This window comes from Schistocerca serialis, chromosome 1, assembly GCF_023864345.2.
Source record: "Schistocerca serialis cubense isolate TAMUIC-IGC-003099 chromosome 1, iqSchSeri2.2, whole genome shotgun sequence".
Taxonomy (NCBI): domain Eukaryota; kingdom Metazoa; phylum Arthropoda; class Insecta; order Orthoptera; family Acrididae; genus Schistocerca; species Schistocerca serialis.
Genome location: NC_064638.1, coordinates 526,266,446 through 526,286,665, shown reverse-complemented (window position 1 = coordinate 526,286,665; position 20,220 = coordinate 526,266,446). Strand labels below are relative to the sequence as shown.

The following is a 20,220-nucleotide window of genomic DNA, read 5'->3' as shown; positions in this document are numbered from 1 at the left end:
GCAGATAAGGGGCAAATGATGTTTTTCGCACACCCAGGAAATTAAAACAGATGCTGCAGGCAGTTAATGACAATACTGCCCTCAGAGTTCCTGGAAGTCACAAAATCCCTTGCCAGCACAAAAACAATTGCATCAGTCCGTATAGATTCCAAATATCAATGACACATTAAAATTCATGTTTTAGAAAAATCATCTGTTGCTGAACACAGCCTTGTGAGTCAACTTAAATTATGATGAAATAAAACTCTTGTTACACACTACAACTTACTGGGACTCTCTCATCAAACAAGCAGTAGAGATCAGTAAATGCAAAAATAACTTCAACTGGCACAGCTGCATTTTGGCACACAATGATCACTTCTCAAGGCTTTGGTAGATTTTACACTCCATTACCACCTTAAGATGGTAATCCTTCACCAACATGACATCTGTTACAGTTCAGTTTCGTGGAATGATACACTGCAGTTTACTAGTGTCGAATTCCATTTCTCCTTCTTACATGATCCACAAAATGATGTTCTCACAAATAACCAGATTTCTGAATGAGAAACTTCTTGTGTAACTTTTCCTCATGCACAGAATGTAGATGGCATTACTCCTACCTACTCTGTGCAGCTGCACTGAAATGCTTGTCACTTGCATGCCCAACCACTGGATTCCAATACGATTTTTATTGCGTGCTGGCTTTATGGTTTTGCAATTTTTATGGCCACCTGTGTAGTATTAATAAGTAGCAAATTGTAATAATTATTGTAGAAATAATTTATATACACAGATACATGCACTGTATGATTTATTTTAGCTGTATAGATAATATGCTCCAATTGAGTACAATAAATAAATAAGTAAATAATCTACAATATTAGGAAAAAGACAGATTGCTACTTACCACAAAGATGACACTTTGAGTTGCAGACAGGCACAATGGAAATACTGTCACACATTTAGCTTTCAGCCAAAGCTTTCTTCAGAATAGAAAATACACATGTATTCACACAAGCAAGCACACATGACTGCCGTCTCTGGCAGCTGAACTGGAATGCAACTGTCTCGTTGAACGAAAGAAGAAATTTGGAGTGGGGTGGGGATGGGGGAGGGATAGCAAGGTAAGGGTGAGGGGAAAGGACAGCACCGACTGGTGGAGCATGTAGGTGGTGCATGTAGGGATTAGATGAAGGTGTGACCAGAATACCTCGCACAACTTCAGGGCACTGTGGGGCAAGGAGGTGAGGGGTTGAAAAGAAGAGTTGCAGGGACATGGAAAGACAGGTGGGTGCATTGGCAGAGGACACACACAATGAGGGTGAGGGGACATGAATAGGAAGGAGATGATATGACAGAGGGGATGGAAACTGTTGTGTGGAGAGCGTGGGAACAATATGTTACCATATACTGAGGCCAGAATAATTTTGGGAACGGAGAATGTGTTGTAAGAATAACTCCCATCTGCACAGTTCAGAACAGCTGGTGGTGGAAGGGAGGATCCAGCTGGCCCATGTCGTGAAGCAGCCTATGAAATCAAGCTTATTATGCTCAGATGCATGCTGTGTCCCAGGGTGGTCCACTATGCTCTTGGCTGAGTTTGGCGGTGGCCATTTATCCTGGTGGACAGCTGGTTGGCAGTCCTACCAACATAAAAAACTCTGTAGTGACTGCAGTAGAACTGGTATATGACATGGCTGGTTTCACAAGTGGCCCAGCTTCTGATGGGGTAGGAGAAGCCTGTGAGAGGTTTGGAACAGGAAGTGCCGGATGAATGGATTGGGCATGTCTCACACATGGGTCTTCCACAGGGATATGACCCTGTGATAAGGGGTTTGGATTGAGAGTGGTGTAGGGATGGACTAGGATGTTGTGGGCATTGGGTGGGTGATGGAACACCACTTCAGGAGGTTTGGGGAGGATCTTCAATAGGCTACTGCTCATTTCAGGGCATGATGATAGGTAATCAAAGCCCTGATGAAGGATGTGGTTGAATTGTTCTGGGTGACAAAGGGGGCACTCCCTTGTTGCTGGTTCTTGGGCGTGATGGAAGGTTTGGAGGTGTGTGTGTGGGAGGGGGGGGGGGGGGGTGAGTAGCCATTTCCCCACATATCCCCCAATCTTTCCACAACCCCCAAGAACCAGCTACCCTGGACTGGTACAACTGAACCACATCCTTTGTCAGGCTTCAATTACATATTATCATGCCTTGAAATGAGGGTATCCTACCCAAAATTCTTCCCAATCCTCCTAAAAATGGCCCCAATCCTTGTCAGAGAGATCATATCCCTGCAGAAGACCTGTCCAAACCGACAATCCAGCACTTTCTATTCCCATCCTACCACAGGCTTAACCTACCCGATCAGAAGCTGGGCCACCTGTGACAGCAGCCATGTCACATACCAACTCTACTGCAATCACTGCCCAGCTTTTTATATTGGTATGAATGCCAGCCAGCAGTCCAGCAAGACAAATGACCACCAACAAGCCAAGAGCGCAGTGGGCTACAGTGTGACACAACATGCAGCTGCATGTCAATTTCAATGGCTGCTTCACAAGCCAGGAACATCTGCATCCTCCCCTCCACTAACAGCTTTTCTGAACTGCACATACAGGAGTTATCCTTACAACAAATTCTTCACTCCTGAAATTATCCCACCTCAACCTACGGTAACCTAGTGTCCCAACACCCTCCACCCAACAGTTTCCGCCCCATCTGTCATTTCATCTCCTTCCTATTTATGCCCCTCATCCTCATTGTGTGCTCTGTCTGCCAATGCACCCACTTGTCTTTCCCCTTCCCTGCTCCTCTCCTTACTCTGCACCTGGCAGTCTTGTCATGCATCCATCTAGTAGTCCCTGCACGTTCTGTGGCAGGTAGTGCTCTGCTCGCTCGCCCCCCCCCCCCCCTCCCCCCCCACCCCACTCTCCTGCCCAATACACATAACACAACCTGTACACTTCTATCCCTCCCCCTTCCCTGCCTCACTCCAGATTGCTACTTTTGTTTGACTTGACAGCTGCATTCCAGCCTGAGTTGCTGGAGATGGCAGTCATGTGTGTGTGATGTCAAGAAGGCTTTGGCCAAAAGCTAAATGTGTACAGTATTTTTGTTGTGCCTGTCTGCTAGTCAGCATGTCACCTTTACCAGTAATAGCAATCTATATTTTTGCTAATATTGTAGATCATTTCCTTAGTTATTTGTTCTACACATTTTATCTAGAAAGCTAAAATAGGCCATACAAGGCACACATTCGTGTATAATAAATTATTTCTACAACAATTATTGCTACTCACAGATGCCAACTTTGGAAGAAAGCTATCAGTAATGATGCAGACTAAAAAATTTGGGGGGTGGGGGATTGTCTGGGCAGCCACACCCAGACTTTTTTTTTCAAAAATCGACAATAAAAATCTTTATTTGAAGCCTAAATGAAACACTTGAAAAGTAAAAATTTATGTCTTTAACCCCTAGTAAGACAGACAAGAAAGAGTGCTGGAAATTTAAAAATTAGATCACAAAGCTATGTTTCTCAAAATATAAAATGCAAATGTTATTTTAATCAAAATGTTAGTGGAAGGTGAAATAAGATCAATTTTTAAAGGACAAAACAATTAAGAACATTGCATCATCGGTAAGCACAGTGAAAGGAATTTCCAAAAAATTAAAAAGAAAAATGTGTAACAGGCATGCCAAATGAAAGTATTCAGTGACACTTGAAACAGAATCATAATAACAAAAAAGTAAAATATAGATCACACACCTATTTTGTCACAGTAACCTGTTCTCAAACTACTAAAATAAATGAAAGAGCGAATTCCGTCATTTTAACAGGGACCCCCCTGAGACTGTAGTTTTAGCCTCGAAATCATTATAATTATGGACAAATTGTAATTTAGGGCATGTCTGACCGTTTGCTATATCCTAATACAACACTACTGGCCATAAAAAATACAATGTCATAAAAGTAACATGCAAGAAAAGTTGTATTTATATTCAGTACTTCGGTATGCAAGTTACAAGCATTTCAGTACAACAGACCAAAAGTACGTAGGAGTAATGCCATCTACATTCTGTACATAACGAAAAATTACACAACAAGATTCTCATTCAGAAATCTGGTCATTTGTGAGAATGTCATTATGGCTTACATAAAAAGGAGAAACACCTATGTGGGAATTTGACAGCAGTAGGATCGTGCCCTATCAAGACTGCAAGTTATAATTCCTTGTTATTGCAGCTTGTGATGATCAGGGTCTCACAACTGTCATGTAAGTATGGAATCAATAGGTTCAGGAGGGTTATACGCAGTGCCATGACAATTTTAATAACCCCAGGTGAATAACACCAAAGTTGGACAGACAAGTTATTTGTTCAGCTGTACGGGATCGTACAGCTATGTCATGTACCAAGAATCAGGAAATGGGTATGTTTGCAGCAGGATATTTCCCCAGACAGATGGTGCAACAATGTATGGCACATCATAGATAGTAAGCAGAGCAATCATTGTTACAGCTTCCCTTGACATGGCAGCAGAGAGAGGTGTGCCAAAAGTGGTGTGCCCAACAACAACAATGGGCGTGGGAATGACACTTCATGTTTTCAGATGAGTCCTGGTTATGTGTACTGCTTCACAATGGATGAATCTCCAAGGAGAATGAACATTGTCAGATGGCATTTGTTATCTTCATACAGGTCGAACATGTGATATGATGGTAAGGAATCATGTTGAGTATGTTACATGATCACCTCTGATTCTCACAGCCAGCAATCTGGACAGCAGGCATTGCATTTCTGATGTGTTAAAGTTGATGGCTATCTCTATCAATGAGGTCTTCATGATATTACCTTTCAACAAGATAATTCAAGATAACATGTTGCCAGTGCTGTCCTGCCCTACCTTGACAAAGACAGTATTTGATTGTTGCCCAAGCCAGTATGTTCTCCAGATCATTCACCCACTGAAAACATCTGGTCATGGGTTGCCAAGAGACTGGCATGCTTTCACTCGTCAGCCACTATGACTGATGAGCTCTTGCATAGAGATGAAGAAGCATAAAGTGGCTTCTCTGTATCTCATATCCAAGCTCAGTTTGAGTTAATGTCCAGCCAGGTTAGACCAATGTTGCTTCCAGAGGTAGTAACCCTGTGCACTAAATTTCACACCCTGTATACCACCAAATCACTTATAAATTTGACCAGATATTCTTCCTAACACATTATATTTGCACAACAAGTAAAGTTTCATTATTTTCTATCCTTCTTGATGTACCTACTATAATGGCTGCAAAACACACACACAAAGTAAAAAAATTAATATATAAAAACTACTTCCAAATGTAACAAAACTACTGCTGACCACAGCCTATTACACAGTGTTGATCATAGCTGGTATTTCTCCTGAGTGCAGATGGATCCTTTCATGTAACAACATGTTTTTTGCTGCTACTGGGTTGTTGGCCACACAGAAGACAGCAATTGTTAATTGTTTCTTCTCCGTAACTAACAAATGTTAGCCTCCCCTCCTCTGGCCAGTTTTTGACATTAGCAGTGAAGTATTTGAACATTAAAATTTTTTCATAAGTGTCATACAAATTTATTATGAAGCCCTGCATAAAAATTCTCATCATCACTAACACCATGCATCACTATGAAATAAATTGATTCCACAATTGGATAAAGCTGCACAAGAACAGCATGAATTCTTTCTGTAAGGAACTTCACTCTTATATACTACCTCTAAATTCTTTTGCAACATTAGCACTACACATACATTGCTCTGCGAAACTTACAGACAAGGTAGATAAAGTAACATAACTTAATAACAACACAGTGAAAACTAATGGAAGTGTGGATACATGTTACCAGAGGCCTCCCAGTCATTTACAGGAAGCCAGGCATCACATGACGTTAAGAGCAGTGTGACTTAAAGTGCCAAATGGGGCTGATTGGCCCTGCAAGACGAGGCAGCTGAAGGAACAGGAAAACCAAGTGTGTGTTAATTAGCAAGCAGCTACAATGCACTGTGGTGGTGTTCTTCATAACAACATGGTCTGGAGACAATATCTGGATGACTTTACCTGATAAAAGAATCATCAGGAAACTGGAAGAAGGACAGAGTTTCAAGTGTAGCCCAGTACTTTAGTATGAAATAAACTGATTCCACAATTGGATAAAGCTGCACAAGAACAGCATGAGGGAGCATTCTGAACCACAGATACTGCTGCCTGAATGAGAGGAGGTGACTGACCAAGGGTCAACTACAGCAGCAGACTGCTACATTGTGCATCAGGCAAGAAGGGACCCACATCAAACATCAGGAGCAATTGCAACTACATTTAACAGGACTGCAAGGCACACAATCTCAATCTCATGCTCCTCAGTCGCACAGTGACTGCATGGGAGTGGTCTGTTTGCTCGATGACCAGGTACGTTTTGTTCTGTTGACACCCGTACATTGGCAGCATTGTTTGCGGTGGTGGCAAGAGCTTAGTGACTGCACAGTGAGGAAAGAGGTCGCATTCTCTCTTCTTGGATGAGAGGAGCTTCGGTCTGAGTGATGATTCTGGATATACCTCATACAGTTACAGATGCAAACACATAATGCACCTAGGAATATTCTGAAACATGATTGCTTTGCTTTAGCCCTGATTTCATTTTTATGGAAAATAATGTGTGATCGCATCAAACAGCGCAAGTGGAGTGAGCTCTTGGAACAAGAAGATAATCAGTAAATGGGGTGGCCTGCCTGTTCCCTCGACTTAAATCCCATCGAGCATATGTGGGATCCTTAGGAGACGCACGTTGCAGCACATCCACATGTATCAACAACTATGCAGCAGTTGTCATTACACTGGTGGAGGAAGGGAACATGCTACCACAAGAACAAGAACTCCTTGCCAACCTTGTGGCCAACAAGGGAGCAAGTTGCAAAGCCAGGGGGGGGGGGGGGGGGGGGGGGGGGGGGGGATCACAGCGATTTCAGTGTAATTATTACAGTCTTTCAATAAAAGTGTCATCTCATTATGTATTTCTTTCAGTAACTGTCTGTACTATGCTGTAGCAGTTCTTTCTACATATGGTTCAATAAAGCTATGTTACTTGGTGCAGACACATCATATGAAAGTTACTTTGGTCCTTAAGTTCTGCACAACAGTGTATTTATGCCACAGAGGAAGTAATATAATTTGAGAGAGTAAGATAGATAGGGGGGGAAAAAAAAACACGATAAGGTGTGGAAGTATTGAGAAACGACCACCTTCTTCACAATGAAGTTCATAAGCAGAGGGCACACGAGGCAGCAGTGATGACACAAAATATATAAATACTTTGACAACAAGAATTATGGTATGGCTTGGCAGCTCAGTGGTAAAGTGATAGCCTATGAATTCAAAGGTTTTTGGTTTGAAGCCTTGTCTGTCTTAGGCTTTTATCTGTCATATCTCATTACTTTCATCTCTAGTAGTTTGTTAATGTGAGAACGCTGAATTGCACTGACGTTCAGAGGCCACATTAAAGTGTAGATCCCCCTAAACTGGCTGGGTATGTCAGTTCAAAGGTCAGAGGGAGACAACAAATGACATAACACCCCCAACAGGACCATAGCAATTAAATCACTATGGTGTTCAAACCAAACTACAGGTCAAAGATGGCATTACCTTTAGATTCATAATAACACACAAAATAAACTACCAGTACAAAAACGTCAATTTAAAGCCACAGACTAAAGTTATGCACACCAACATGAGATAATGCAACCATACTGTACTGTACCTCTAATTTAATATGTGCTTGCTTGCATATAGCGATCTGACTCCCGACATTTGCATAGTCCTTGTGGCGTAATAAAAATGCATTTCTGCAAACAAGTATTTCTCGCAGCCACTTTAAAATATCTGTATAATTCATAATTTGATGCTGGATTAGTTTCTGAGAGATGGAAAACAACACCTGTGAACTGAAAAGGATTAAAATACTAATTATGTTCTGATGTGCAATTGAGCAAATTGTCACCTTGTTTAAAGTATTGTAAGCAGTACTATACATAGCAGAAACACAATCAAAATTATAAATTACTACTCATAAGCCAGGTTTCAGTAACACAGCTAACAGTATAACACTACCACAGAAATGCTTTACGCTTTAAAGTGATTTAGCAAACGAAACTCAACAGTTTAATATACAAATAACACCAAATACAGCTTCAAATTATCAAATATTTTAACTACACACTCACATCTCACTAAATTATTAAAAATCATTTGCTTCTAATCAAGTTTTGGTTATGAATAAGGCATTACAACATGAAATAATAAGTAGTCTACTCACCAACTAGAAATATTAATTATCTGCTGGTAGGGGTAAAACAACAAAGCTTTGAGATAAAGATATAGTTAAGAGAAAGTAATACTACAGTTGTATGAAACAATATCTTCAAACAGAAATGGGGAGAGGATGTCATTTATCTGTAGCTAACGGATGTGTAGCACACGGGCACCTTTAACAACATAAAAAATTTCGTTAACTTCTCAGTACTCATTGCATACTGTTAAGTGTCGTTATGTATCGCTCACCAATCATTATCTCCTGTCTGGAATCTCTATTATCACAGTATAAAAATTAATATCTATAAAATTAATATTCTTTTACTTTGAGGAGCTGAAGTAATAGCTCACTGACTATTGGAAACTACCAAGAACTTTGCTAGCTATCAGATGAAACCTTTCTCTGAGTTATAGGGTACTCATGTGAACAAAGCCAGGGTAATGCAGCGATACAGATGTATGTGTGTGTGTGTGTGTGTGTGTTTTGTGCCTATAATTCTGTAAAAGGTTTCGTCTGAAAGTTGCAATGTTCTCATTCTTATTGATGTGCTTTTCAATGACTCAGCAACTCTACTACTCGGTGAATTGTTACATTTACTCTTTAAAGTATTAACACTATACCATGAGTTTTCACTGCCATGCAAATTAATATCTATTGTTTTACCTACAAAAAAGTGTACTTCAAGCTGGTTAGCCTCTAAAGACAAAGTGTAATAGTGGAAGCACAATTCTTAAAAATAAAACCAATACAGTTCTTATGTTTAGAGGTCAAGTTTGTTCCACATATAAAAAAGTATGCACAATTTTAGCTTCCCCAACAAGAAAACAAATTTAAAAATGAGTTTGACAAGCAACTATGAGTCGCTGACCACAAGCACACTGTAGCACTACCAGTGAAGATGCTTGCAGAGTTGCGCTGCAATAAATAACTTCTTACAGTGACGAGATTGTGTCTGGTAAATGAACATTAACTCTGTCCAAGTAGTAACAGTATTTTTCCTCTGGTTAATACTGCAAAATCTGGAATATGTTAAAAAGTGAACTTCACTGATGATGTCTGCAATTTCAGAGATGACGCATCCATACAGTTCACTGGCCCACTTATAGAGGCCGCCTGGGTTAGTCTTCTGACGAGCTACGGTGAGCCGCCAATGAAACAGTATTATTTAAAAGATTGCCTACTCTATAATCTGTATTACCGTTATCCAATCAATGTGTTCAGTGTTAAGCACAATCTACACTACACTGTTGCTCTATACAGTATTACATTCCATAGATCATGTTTGTTCTTGCTGTAGCAAACAAGGCGACAAGTGAGGATTACGTTTTCTCCATGTGTTAGTGTCAGTGCTACATCGCCCAGAAAACATCTTGATGGAAGAAATACTCCAACATAGCATTGTCAGTGGCAAGCTTTCGCAGAAGAACAGCAGGCTCTCACCACCGCTCTCAGTCAAGTGGCATCTGCATGTTTGCGGCAGGTTACTCTCCCATCAGTGCAACCGTCACCCTTTCTGACACATAATGAATCAGAATGAGATTTTCACTCTGCAGCGGAGTGTGCGCTGATATGAAACTTCCTGACAGATTAAAACTGTGTGCCCGACCGAGACTCGAACTCGGGACCTTTGCCTTTCGCGGGCAAGTGCTCTACCATCTGAGCTACCGAAGCACGACTCACGCCCGGTACTCACAGCTTTACTTCTGCCAGTACCTCGTCTCCTACTTTCCAAACTTTACAGAAGCTCTCCTGCGAACCTTGCAGAAGTGGCACTCCTGAAAGAAAGGATATGGTGGAGACATGGCTTAGCCACAGCCAGGGGGATGTTTCCAGAATGAGATTTTCACTCTGCAGCGGAGTGTGCGCTGATATGAAACTTCCTGACAGATTAAAACTGTGTGCCCGACCGAGACTCGAACTCAGGACCTTTGCCTTTCGCAGGCAAGTGCTCTACCATCTGAGCTACCGAAGCACGACTCACGCCCGGTACTCACAGCTTTACTTCTGCCAGTACCTCGTCTCCTACTTTCCAAACTTCGGTAGCTCAGATGGTAGAGCACTTGCCCGCGAAAGGCAAAGGTCCCGAGTTCGAGTCTCGGTCGGGCACACAGTTTTAATCTGTCAGGAAGTTTCATATCAGCGCACACTCCGCTGCAGAGTGAAAATCTCATTCTGGAAACATCCCCCAGGCTGTGGCTAAGCCATGTCTCCGCCATATCCTTTCTTTCAGGAGTGCCAGTTCTGCAAGGTTCGCAGGAGAGCTTCTGTAAAGTTTGGAAAGTAGGAGACGAGGTACTGGCAGAAGTAAAGCTGTGAGTACCGGGCGTGAGTCGTGCTTCGGTAGCTCAGATGGTAGAGCACTTGCCCGCGAAAGGCAAAGGTCCCGAGTTCGAGTCTCGGTCGGGCACATAGTTTTAATCTGTCAGGAAGTTTCATATCAGCGCACACTCCGCTGCAGAGTGAAAATCTCATTCTGGAAACATCCCCCAGGCTGTGGCTAAGCCATGTCTCCGCCATATCCTTTCTTTCAGGAGTGCCAGTTCTGCAAGGTTCGCAGGAGAGCTTCTGTAAAGTTTGGAAAGTAGGAGACGAGGTACTGGCAGAAGTAAAGCTGTGAGTACCGGGCGTGAGTCGTGCTTCGGTAGCTCAGATGGTAGAGCACTTGCCCGCGAAAGGCAAAGGTCCCGAGTTCGAGTCTCGGTCGGGCACACAGTTTTAATGTCAGGAAGTTTCATATCAGCGCACACTCCGCTGCAGAGTGAAAATCTCATTCTGGAAACATCCCCCAGGCTGTGGCTAAGCCATGTCTCCGCCATATCCTTTCTTTCAGGAGTGCCAGTTCTGCAAGGTTCGCAGGAGAGCTTCTGTAAAGTTTGGAAAGTAGGAGATGAGGTACTGGCAGAAGTAAAGCTGTGAGTACCGGGCGTGAGTCGTGCTTCGGTAGCTCAGATGGTAGAGCACTTGCCCGCGAAAGGCAAAGGTCCCGAGTTCGAGTCTCGGTCGGGCACACAGTTTTAATCTGTCAGGAAGTTTCATAATGAATCAGCTGAAGATTGGGAGTCGTAAAAGCCATGGTTATTTCAAAATTTCCATGTTTTTTGCATTGGAAATACAAATCTGTGTAGAGCTTTCTTTCTTTCCTGCTTTTGCCACTCAGTTATCACTTGTTATGCCATCTTGCATCATTGCAAGAATTGGCCAGCTTATCTTTTGATGAAATTAGCAAGCTTCTCTGAACCTATTACTGTGACAGAATGTTTGTCACTGCAGGGCATGTAGAATTTTTCCATTGTCAGAAACACCCAAACCAATCTTACAAAGCCTGGGCTGCTGAATTACACGGGTTGAGCGATCGTCGTAAAGTTGTCACCAATACCCATAAAGAATCATAAGCTGATCACATGGTGCGTAATATTATTATTCTTCTGGCCCCAGATAGGGAAGTCCACAAAAAAGCACTTCAATGTGAGAATCCAACACGTACGGATGTGCTCAATGTAGCACAGTCCTTTGAGGTCTCATGGGCTGTAGGCAATCAGTTTGCTACGTGGGGAGAGGTATCGGAAGTTACGCAGTCAACCTCTTAGGCACACTGCAAGTGTCCAGGATGACAGGGAAGTCGTTGCAGCAGCACAACCTTCAACCCAGTATTGCATGCAGGAGCATCAGTTACAGCCACAGCAGCAACAGGCCACATCAAAACAGTGGCTGCGTGTCCTCCTTCCGTCCAACGTGTGTGTGCTGCATGCCCTAACCATTGGGCTGTTTGCAAAGGCGTCAAAAGAAAGGCCACACGGCACTGGCGGGAGGACACAGTAGTAATAATCGACATAAATTGTATCTCTACAATGACTGTTTCCCCGAACAAACTGTTTATTGACTTGCACGTATTTAATAAACTGCAAAATATGTAAATGGGCACAGGAGCTGCAGCGACTTTAGTAAACGCAAAAACGTATGTGAACTTGTGCTCCCCTCCCCTCACACAGGTTTCACGGAAGTTGGTTAGCTACGATAAAAAGCAGATTCCGATCCTAGATCAGTTCTCTGTTCACGCTCTTACACATCTGTTGTTCACCCCCTCACTTTCCTTGTTGTGGATCACTTCCGTACTGCTTATCTGTTAGAGTCAGATGAGTTTAATGATTACGGTTTCTCCATTGCCGATGAGGTAAATGTAGTGTGAGATCAAGATCTGTATCAGCAACTGGAGTCCCTCTGCTCTGACTTTTAATCTCTGTTGTCCCTTGGACTCAGTTGTGCTACTGCTTTTCAGGCCCATATTACCACGAAAGAGTCTGCCTGCCCTCGTTTTTTTCAGGTGTGGTAGGTGCCTGTCATGTCACACAACTCTGTCGAGGCCAAATTCGACCATCTGACCTATTTCTTCCAGTGAACGGGCTACGCCACTAGTAATCGTTAAAAAGCCTACAGATGAGCTTTGCCTCTGTGGCGACCTCAGTGTCACAATTAGTATACAGCCCGTGATAGATACGTACCCTTCGCCCCGCCCTGACAAGTTGCTTGCAAAATTATCAGACGGCCAATACTTTTCCGAGGTCGATTTTTCAGAAGTGTGCCCTCAGCTCCTCTCGGATGAGGACACTATGCGTCTTATTGCTGTTGATACACCTTTGAGTAGAAACCAACAGAGATGCTTGCCTTTTGGCATCGCTAGCTCACCTCCTACAGTTTTTTAGCAGTTTTTAAAACAGTTGACGGCCTCCGTGGCGACTGCACCAATTACTTTGACGACAATACTGTTTCGGGTTCTTCCACTGAAGACCGCCTCAGAAATCTCCGATCGTTTTGCAGTCAGCACCACGATAGCTCAAGCCAACTGCGCTTTTCTGGACTCATGGTTTCAGCTGCTGGCTGAACTGGGTTCCCACCATCATCTAGTGTTCCTGGGGCAGGTGCCTCTGCATTGCCTGCACACTTGACGGGCAGATTCCTGTTTCTTTGACCAGCTGCAGGTGAACACGGCGGGGTCCGTTCCTGAGGGCCCACTGCCTCCCCTGGCCCCACTGCCGCAAATGCCTGTTCCCATGTCAGAGACGGTCCAGTTCGCACCGCAGCATAGGTCGCCGTCTGGCAGATTGCTGGTGGGCGTTCCCACCTCTGCCCCCACTCCTCGACTGCCGTCACCGGTGCAGTCTCCACCACACCTGATGCCGTAGCCTCTGCCATCTCTGTTGCCGGGAACTGTGCGGCTGTCGTCTCCGACACCCCGCCGACACCTCCGGAGCCGACCGTTGACCTCGGTGAGGTGCTATCCCTGGTCCTGCCCGACAGCTTTTCGTGAGCAAAGGCACAGTGTGCGAACCTGAAACCGCAATTACTTCCGTCCCTACTCGCCGGTGGCTGTGATCGTCGGGTGATGAAATGGACGTCAGACCGTCACTGGTGTTTTCTGCGACTCACAATCTCAGTGCCTTGTGAGATCGGAGTTTTTTTTTCACAGTACCAGTGTTTTTTTGGTACCAGTGCTTTTTCCATCCCAGAGCTTTTTTTCTGTGCATGCATTTTTTTGTGCCTAGTGTTTTTAAGTACGGATGTGATGTACATTTAATCTCTGTTTTCCCTTGGGCTCAGTTGTGCTACTGCTTTTCAGGCCCATATTACCATGAAAGAATCTGCCTGCCCTTGTTTTTTTCAGGTGTGGCAGCTTCACAGAACCCTGCATTTAAACAGTTCACAGGCCCACTTACAGAGGCCACCTGGGCACGATCTGGTGACCCATGAAAGAAACAGTATTATTTAAGTGATCACAAACAGGTGCTCGGCCTATTTGGTAACCTGTTATTGTTGTACAATGTGTTCAGGGGTACACACAATCTGTACATTGTATCTTACATGTTGCTTATATCGTACTGTGTTCCATAAATCAGGTTTGTTCTTGCTACAGCAAACAGTATTCGACAATATGGTATAAAACAGTCATACATTTCCTGTTATATTATTACAACTATTCATTGAGATTAAATGCCAAACCTTGCTTATGACTAAAACAAATACCAACTGCTTTAAACCTAGAGAATGGCTCCAGGAATTTAAACATTTCTTTCCTTATTTTAGTAACACATCTTTTTTATGTTGTTCACAAGAAATGATGGCAATGAAATAAAATTCAATATTTTACTCATTTGCGATTCGTGGTGGCTCAATTGGTCAATTTACCAGAAAGCAAACTATGTTATTTCTATGAGCCTAGAAAATAATACTGTATCTCTTTTTTTTCTACTCACCTCACATCCCAAAAAGTATTAATGGGAGCTTCTGGATTCCAAACTTCAATTTTCTCAGGGTGATGAAGGACAAGCAGTGCTTCCATTGCCTCTTGGGCCACATCAGGCATAGTTGGCTGGTGCACTAAACTCACAAGGCCATTTATAAGTTCTAATGTTGAGCTTTGTATCTCATGCCCAGCTTTACCTTGATTCTGTTAAGACAGAATAGATATGTAAATGGATCCACTTACACCATCACTGGATAAAAATGACATAAGCAGAAAAATTCACAAGTTACAGCTTTAGTGACTTGCTTTGTTATAAGTCTAAAAGTCAATAATGTAAGGAAGTATATGTTTTCAACAATGTCATTTTATCTACTACTGTGTGTGTGTGTGTGTGTGTGTGTGTGTGTGTGTGTGGAATGTTATTCTGCAATAGTCTTTCATAGCATATATCTACAACAAATGATTGAAAAATTATAAAATTATTAGAATTATTAAACAGTATTGCTGGGCAGTACTTTCCTTCTGGGATCTAGTACTGCCAACTGAGACATATAAAAGTACACAACACTCTTCTAGCTTTTCGGACAAAGTTTCTTTGTTGGGGATGGGTTTGGGATTGTTAAAAAGGAAGAGCAGGTCATTCAAACCCCAGGATGAAAGCAAACAAAACTCTCATACCTGCCCCAGTAAACATTTGTTGTAATTATTGTCCATAAACCATGAATCACACATTTTCATATGAGCCAGTGTTCCTGGGAAAACAGGACAGTGGCTCTCAGGAAGGGAACTCTACCTTAGTAATTTTTTTTGTTCTATTTATTGATGGCCAACTGATACCTTACTGTGGGTTCTAATGGGTTCTGATGCTGATCATGAAATATCATTATTCCAACTTGGTAAGAATTTGCAGTACACTTTAGAAGAATTTCCACTTCTGTCGTGTAAAGTTGTTCTCACCACATTGTAAGTTTACTGACCAAAAACTGCATCTTGGCAGCCTCATAACATATCTTCCTCAGTCAGCCTCCTGTTACTAATGGGCTTGAAGAACATTTGTTAAATAAAATACAGAACACAGCTATGAATGATTTTGATACATTCATACTGACTGACACACACAATGTTTGCTTTTTGACACATATTGATAATTACACTAATTAACAAACAGTAATGAAGTTCAGTGCTGGCAGACTAGCATATTACTTTACATGACTCCGATGGACACAGTGGTTTCATATGTTAACAGTTCAGCGCTAACTTTTTGCATAAGGGCTGCTAATTTCCGACTGACTCAGGCTTTGTGTGTGACATCTATTCGTTGTTGTTTGTTGTTGTTGTGGTCTTCAGTCCTGAGACTGGATTGATGCAGCTCTCCACGCTACTCTATCCTGTGCAAGCTTCTTCATCTCCCAGTACCTACTGCAACCTACATCCCTCTGAATCTGCTTAGTGTATTCATCTCTTGGTCTCCCTCTACGATTTTTACCCTCCACGCTGCCCTCCGATACTAAATTGGTGATCCCTTGATGCCTCAGAACATGTCCTACCAACCGATCCCTTCTTCTGGTCACGTTGTGCCACAAACTTCTCTTCTCCCCAATCCTATTCAATACTTCCTCATAGTTATGTGATCTACCCATCTAATCTTCAGCATTCTTCTGTAGCACCACATTTCAAAAGCTTCTATTCTCTTCTTGTCCAAACTATTTATCGTCCATGTTTCACTTCCATACATGGCTACACTCCATACAAATACTTTCAGAAATGACTTCCTGACACTTAAATCTATACTCGATGTTAACAAATTTCTCTTCTTCAGAAACGCTTTCCTTGCCATTGCCAGTCTACATTTTATATCCTCTCTACTTCGACCATCATGAGTTATTTTGCTCCCCAAATAGCAAAACTCCTTGACTACTTTAAGTGTCTCATTTCCTAATCTAATTCCCTCAGCATCACCCGACTTAATTCGACTACATTCCATTATCCTCGTTTTGTTTTTGTTGATGTTCATCTTATATCCTCCTTTCAAGACACTGTCCATTCCATTCAACTGCTCTTCCAAGTCCTTTGCTGTCTCTGACAGAATTACAATGTCATCGGCGAACTTTAAAGTTTTTATTTCTTCTCCATGGATTTTAATACCTACTCCGAATTTTTCTTTTGTTTCCTTTATTGCTTGCTCAATATACAGATTGAACAACATCGGGGAGAGGCTACAACCCTGTCTTACTCCCTTCCCAACCACTGCTTCCCTTTCATGTCCCTCGACTCTTACAACTGCCATCTGGTTTCTGTACAAATTGTAAATAGTCTTTCGCTCCCTGTATTTTACCCCTCCCACCTTGAGAATTTGAAAGAGAGTATTCCAGTGAACATTGTCAAAAGCTTTCTCTAAGTCTACAAATGCTAGAAACGTAGGTTTGCCTTTCCTTAATCTTTCTTCTAAGATAGGTTGTAAGGTCAGTATTGCCTCACGTGTTCCAGTATTTCTACGGAATCCAAACTGATCTTCCCCGAGGTTGGCTTCTACTAGTTTTTCCATTCGTCTGTTAAGAATTCGTGTTAGTATTTTGCAGCTGTGACTTATTAAACTGATAGTTTGGTAATTTTCACATCTGTCAACACCTGCTTTCTTTGGGATTGGAATTATTATATTCTTCTTGAAGTCTGAGGGTATTTCGCCTGTTTCATTCATCTTGCTCACCAGATGGTAGAGTTTTGTCAGGACTGGCTCTCCCAGGGCCATCAGTAGTTCCAATGGAATGTTGTCTACTCCGGGGGCCTTGTTTCGACTCAGGTCTTTCAGTGCTCTGTCAAACTCTTCACGCAGTACCGTATCTCCCATTTCATCTTCATCTACATCCTCTTCCATTTCCATAATATTGTCCTCAAGTACATCGCCCTTGTATAAACCCTCTATATATCTATTCGTAGACATATGCAATATAGAATATTATATATTGACAAAATACTAGACTATTGTAGGTTAGTTATTAATGAAAAAGGCAGTAAAATTGAATGACACAAATGTATAACAGGCAAAGAGCTGTGTTTGCTTAACTGAGATCAGTATAACTAGAAAATCGCAAAATAATAGGTACTACTTTGTGATGATGATTTGAATGTGCAGGGGATTCCCAAAGCCCACCAAAAAGGTTATGAGAAAGTGAAAGTTTCTCATTGGAATAATTACCATACTCACAAGTTATTTTAGTAAAAATTTATATATTTTGGAACAGAAAAATCAGGGCTGTAAAACTATGGTACTGAGTTTAAGTAATCACATTTTAAAATTGAAATTTTCTAGAACACAAAAATTTTGAATAGGAATAACATTTGAGATATGAGGTTTTTGAGAAAAGTAAAACATTTGTTGAAAAGAGGGGAATGAGGACTTTCAAATTACCTATATCAGCTACAAACAACTTTTGGCTCATCAAAAATTTCACCCTGTAAGAAACAGCATCTGGCTCCAGATTATAGAACCCCATCATGTTCCTGTTACTGATGAAGATGAACACATCAATGGTTGATGAAGATGACAATATCTATGAGATGTAGAAGGTGGGAAAGTCTTTCTTCCTGATGGTGAAAGCACCAGCACCAGAATCAGCACAATGCAGAAAATGTAACCTTTCAATTTGGTTTCTGACTGAACATTTACAGGCATGATCAGAACAACTCGAATGGCAGTAAAACTGAGATGTAGAATGCAACTGTGAATCACCATATTATTTCCTAAGTATGGCAAGGCTTATAAATTCATGGTCCAAGCCAACAACAAGATGGTTGTGACTGGAAGTTTATTTAAATGATGTGGTCTTCAGTTTGAATCCTCGTTTGATGCAGCTCGCCACACAAATCTATCCTGAGCTAGTCTCTTCATTTCTGCAGTTTGTAACTACTGCAGCCTATATACATTTGAACCTGCTTACTTTATCCAAGCCCTGGTCTTCCTCTACAATCTTTACTCTCACACTTCCCTCCATTACTGAACTGACTATTCCTTGTCGCCTCAAGATGTGTCCTGTCAACCAGTTCTTGCTTTTAGTCAAGTTGTGCCAAAAATTTATGTTTTCTCCAGTTTGATTCAGTACCTTCTCATTAGTTATTCTATCTAACCCTACTAATTTTCAGCATTCCTCTGCAGCACCACAACTTCAATATTAATACATATTCAAAAGTGCAGTTTGTTCACTTATGAATGAGGATGGCATATGAACAATAAATTTTATTGCACGCTGTAAATTTGATTCTATTAATAAACTTTACTTTCATAATAAATAATTACAAACCTACAAAGACAGGCAGAGTTTCTCATAAGGAGCTAGGAGGGTCACAAGTTGAAGCTTCCTGGGTGTGAACAGGTATCATAAAGATGTTGACGAGCCGGATATGGCAGCTTCGGAAAATAGAAGGGAGCACAGGATCAAAAACCAAAGGACAACCAAATAAAATGTCAAGAAAACATCCACCGAACTTTTACCTTGAATATTTAGTTAGGCCTAATCATGTTTCATTTCATACACTGAGGACTAATCTAATTGTCATTTTAATTACACTTACATTAAGCATCAGCATAGGGTCTGCGTGAATAAGGCGCACCATCCATAATAATAAATTTTTGTAACCTGGACTCTCTTCACCCCGCTCTTTGAATTTTGATGTTGAATCCTTGCCTTTCAACGTGAGGCTCTGCAAATCAATGAATACAATCACTAACATTTCAGTTTTAATGCAACTTAAATCAGTAATAAACAATTAACAATGCAATAATTCATGAGAAGATATTAAATACACAATGAATTGAGTAATTAAAGCATATCAGTCAGAGAACTGTATTGCAATGAATGTTTGCCAACGATGCAAGTCAAACACTAACTTCTCATCCTTTAACAACACCATTTTTTCTGAAGTTCAGTATGCACCACTACCTAAATAAATTATTCCAGTTCTGAAGAGTTTTCCAATGGTAGTATATCTATATGGGTAAAGTGAACAAAGGATGGAATCACATATTTTTAAGCAGCTGACTGATTAAAGTTCCTAACCAGAAGAATAAATCTCATCATCTAATCTCATGAACAAAGCTCTAATGAAGTGATATATGACACACAATCAACCTGGGAATGAGACTATCGATATTCATTTTGGTGCTACTTATATCTCTGGCAGAGTACTCAGCTGATGAATGATGCTCATGATGGTTGAAACCATATGATAATTTACTGGTTAAGAATTAGGATCCTGTTTGTGGGTTTTGGTCATCAGCTTTGCAAGGATTGCTTATACAGATGGACATCACCTGTCTTCAAATTGGAATGGTGATCACAGTATTACCACGACTTGCAGTACCTGTGTAGGCTTCATGTAACATCTGTGAAATAGGATCTCAGTTTGGAGTAGTGTGATGAGCCACTGAGTACAGAACACAAGTGACGACGAGATGTGATGTCACTGCATAACAAATCTATATCCACATCTACATTATATTCTGCAAACCACTGTGAAATGCATGACAGAGGATATGTCCCATTGTACCAATTATTAGGGTTTCTTCCTGTTCCATTCATGGGAAGAATGAGTGAATGAATATCTCTGTGCCTGCTATAATTATTCTGATCTTGTCCTCATGATCCTTATGTGAGTGATATGTAGGAGGCTGTAGTAT

General features: G+C 41.5%; 1 protein-coding gene across 1 annotated transcript in view; it reads right to left on the bottom strand.

Moving 5' to 3' along the window:
• LOC126474727 (neurofibromin) overlaps positions 1-20,220 on the bottom strand; it is a 457,914-nt gene that overhangs the window by 323,991 nt on the left and 113,703 nt on the right. Inside the window, exons 11-13 of the mRNA XM_050102210.1 lie at positions 19,116-19,244; positions 14,557-14,750; positions 7,757-7,940 (exon numbers count right to left, since the gene is read on the bottom strand). Of these exons, the coding sequence (XP_049958167.1) occupies positions 7,757-7,940; positions 14,557-14,750; positions 19,116-19,244 (507 nt within the window). The remainder of the gene's footprint in view (positions 1-7,756; positions 7,941-14,556; positions 14,751-19,115; positions 19,245-20,220) is intronic.